This window comes from Limulus polyphemus, unplaced genomic scaffold (assembly GCF_000517525.1).
Source record: "Limulus polyphemus unplaced genomic scaffold, Limulus_polyphemus-2.1.2 Scaffold1466, whole genome shotgun sequence".
NCBI classification, from domain to species: domain Eukaryota; kingdom Metazoa; phylum Arthropoda; class Merostomata; order Xiphosura; family Limulidae; genus Limulus; species Limulus polyphemus.
In genome coordinates, this window is record NW_013667076.1 from 29,829 (window position 1) to 33,248 (window position 3,420).

Sequence of the window (3,420 nt, forward strand, 5' to 3'; positions counted from 1 at the left end):
CGTCGAATCTGAATCACTTGAAAAAAACACGGGGGTGCTTAACTTTTTTCCAGGTGTATATATATAAAACCTGAATATGGATGCAGTCACTAGGTGATAAACAAATATTATGAATTAAGATGATTCCCATCATTGTACTGTTATGGTATGAATGTTTGGTGTCTGTTTTTCTCTAACATTTGTTACTCATTTACTATAGTGTATCCACCTTTAGTATCTGTTATTTTCTTACTATAAGTATGTATGTACTCTATCCTACCAAAAGTCATGGGACACACCTCTGATTGCAGGAAAGTGGGTGTGACGACAAAAATATGTGAATAGTTTGGCCTATAAAGGTGATCAGCAGTTTTCTCAGAAGTCATTTCAAACTTTTACATTGAACAATGAGTACACGGAAAGAGTTTCAGGGAGGAAGGATAGTTGGATGTCATTTGGAGAAAATGTCTGTATGTGCTATTGTGAAACAATTAAACATTCCCATGTCAACAACTGGCAAAGAAATGGAAGTCCACAAGTGACAATGACCCCAAGAAATAAACAGGTAGGCATAAAATACTGACTGAAAGGAGCCAACCTGCCTTGATAAGGCTGGTTACCTCATCTTGCCGTAAGACCCTAGAGAATTGTGCTTGGAGATGAGAGCAGCCACAGGCAATCCTATAAATGTTTCTAGAACATGACAAAAGCTGCATGTCATGAATTTTCACAGAAGAGCTATAGCCCACAAGCCATTAATAACAAAAACAAATGCACACCTTTGATTGGCGTGGGGCAAGGCACACCAAATCTGGACTGTTGATCAATGGAAATTGGTCCTGTGGAGCGATGAGTCATGCAACACACTCTTCCAGTCTGATGGATGTGTTTGGGTATGGAGGATGCTTATTACCTGAGTGTGTTGTCCCAACAGTGAAGTTTGGAGGTGGCGGTATCATGGTCTGATGGATGTGTTTGGGTATGGAGGATGCTTATTACCTGAGTGTGTTGTCCCAACAGTGAAGTTTGGAGGTGGCGGTATCATGGTCTGACGGTGCTTCTCATGGTATGGACTAGGTCCACTGGTTGCAGGGCATGGATCTATGAATGCTGAGTCCTACGTTAATGTTCTGAACAATTCTGTGTTCCTACACTGTGGCAATTTTATGGTACAGGCCCTTACACCTTCCAACATAATAATGCTCCATGTCACAAAGCAAGGATTGTGAACGTGTGATTTGGAGAGAATAACATCAGAACATTGCAGTGGCCAACACAGAGCCCCAATCTTAATCCGATAGAACATGTTTGGGATGAATTGGAATACAGAATTAGGGCAAGGCCAAGATGGACCTCTTCAGTAGTGGAGCTTACTAATGCTTTAAGGAAGAGTGGAGCACAGTACCACCAGTTTTATACCAGAAATTAGTAGACAGTCTTCCACTACACATTGAAGCAGTCATTAAGGCAAAAGCGGGTGAACATGCTATTAATTTCTTGGAATAAAGACACGTTTTATTCATAATTATCCGTGACCAATGACTTTTGGTAGGATAGTGTACCAAAATTACATGAAATGTGGCGCCATCTATTGAATGACACCACAAACAAAAATCCATAAAATATGTAACATTTTGGGCATTCAAGATTCAGACAATTAGAAAAATAACTATGGTATGTGCAATAACCATTTCTTTATAATATAACACAATTTTAAATAAAACTACTCCACCTACACAACAATAACACAACTTCACTAAGAGTGTTAAGTGAGGGTTTGATTACATCTTTATTGGTGCAATTTTTATACGTAGTACTAAAAAACTGGAGTTCTTGAAAAACTACTTTTTTTCCAATAAAGGATAGCACTTTTGTATATAAAAAAACAACACTACAGTTTATATCAGTAAAATTTATGAAAAATTTTAGTTCTTTACATTGAATCATTTTGATCTGAACACTTTTCCCATGCAGTACTTCCCAGAAAAAATACTTCTTTTTTTTTTACAATTTTTTTTAGAGTTCAGTATGAATACTATGATCAGTAACTTGTAACACAAACAGCTGACCATAAGGCATTGTTTCTGATGGTTGTAATAACTTGTGTTAATTAAAGTTTCAGCATGAAGGAGAAGTGAGCACAGAACAGGACTCTACAACAGAATTTATAGATGAAGGTGGCATGGAAGACACCGCTGATGTTGTAATAGAAGGAGAACTAGAACAGGTTCATGAAGAAATTTTCTTAGATGATTTTGATGAAGATGATGAAGATTATGTTGGAGAGAGACAGGAAGGAGATGGAGAGGTGATTGATGTTTTGCCTTAAATAGGATTATTTTGCTCCTGGAACCCTCTCCATGTGTAGGAGGGGGGAAGGGGTTGCACCAAAAATGTTAAAATTAATATACAAAATGGTGAAAATATATCCTTTTTGAAAACTATATTGTTATATAAAATTTAAGTAAATATATTTTTGTTTATATGGTATTTTGACACATAATTTAAAATTGAAAAATCATATTTATAACAGTTAAGTTCTATATTGTTTGGATTAAACTTTCAAGGAAGTTGTTTCAGCAACTACCAAGGTGGCTGTCAAAATGTGATGACACTGAAAAACTTTTACATTTGGATTGCAATTCTTTTTGTTTCAGTCATTTTTCTTTTTGCACAACTGATTCTCCCTTACATGCTTCTTGATAATAAGATTCCGTTAATTAGTCTGTTTAAGCTTATAAATACAGCCCCTTTGAAGAAAGTGATATGACCATACCCATGTAACTGTGTATACTACAATACTCTTAGGTCCCTTTCAATACAAACTTATTATGCTGAATGTCTGTATATTGAGGGTGGGGGGTAACAGAGTTCCTTTGAAGAAGCATACAATGTTATCAGTGAGTCTACAGACTTGCAATGCTAAAATAATTGGGTTTCAATTCTTTGTGATGGACACAGCAAATAGCCCAGTGTGGCTTTGCTATACAACAGAACAAACCTGTGTTTTCAAAAAAAAGTTTTTTCATATGCCGTTTTTTTGTGTGGCAAAATGAGAATCGATAGAGAAAGAAGGTTTAGTTTTGGCAAAACCTTGGGCCAAATTAATTAATTTGATAGTTCATTTAACTCCATGTCGTGACCAACTTATGATTGTATGAACTGAGAAAGAATGAAGAGACTGTATGGCAATTATATATTTAGATACTGCGTTGATCAGTAAGTGATGAAATAAAAATTCATTGGCGGTACTGACAGACCATCTGTTCTTTGAACCAAAGGATTACAAGCCTGTTCCTTAGCAAGAACAGTTTAATGCTATGAGATAACCATAGAAACCATGTATATGGACTTATCATTGTAACATTGTGTAAGGGGAGATTTAAAATACTTTTCACGTATCCTAGGTTTGGGAGCATTCTTCTTGATAAAATAATTTTA

The 3,420-nt window shown here is 36.0% G+C and overlaps 1 protein-coding gene across 4 annotated transcripts in view; it reads left to right on the plus strand.

The window, feature by feature from the left end:
• The window catches only part of LOC106463711 (protein CASC3-like), a 40,665-nt gene that overhangs the window by 1,243 nt on the left and 36,002 nt on the right, over positions 1 to 3,420 (plus strand). For all 4 annotated transcript variants that reach the window (XM_022391290.1, XM_013923772.2, XM_022391291.1 and 1 more), the window contains exon 2: positions 2,096 to 2,287. In XM_022391290.1, coding sequence (XP_022246998.1) covers positions 2,162 to 2,287 — 126 coding nt within the window. In that variant the 5' untranslated portion in view covers positions 2,096 to 2,161. The remainder of the gene's footprint in view (positions 1 to 2,095; positions 2,288 to 3,420) is intronic.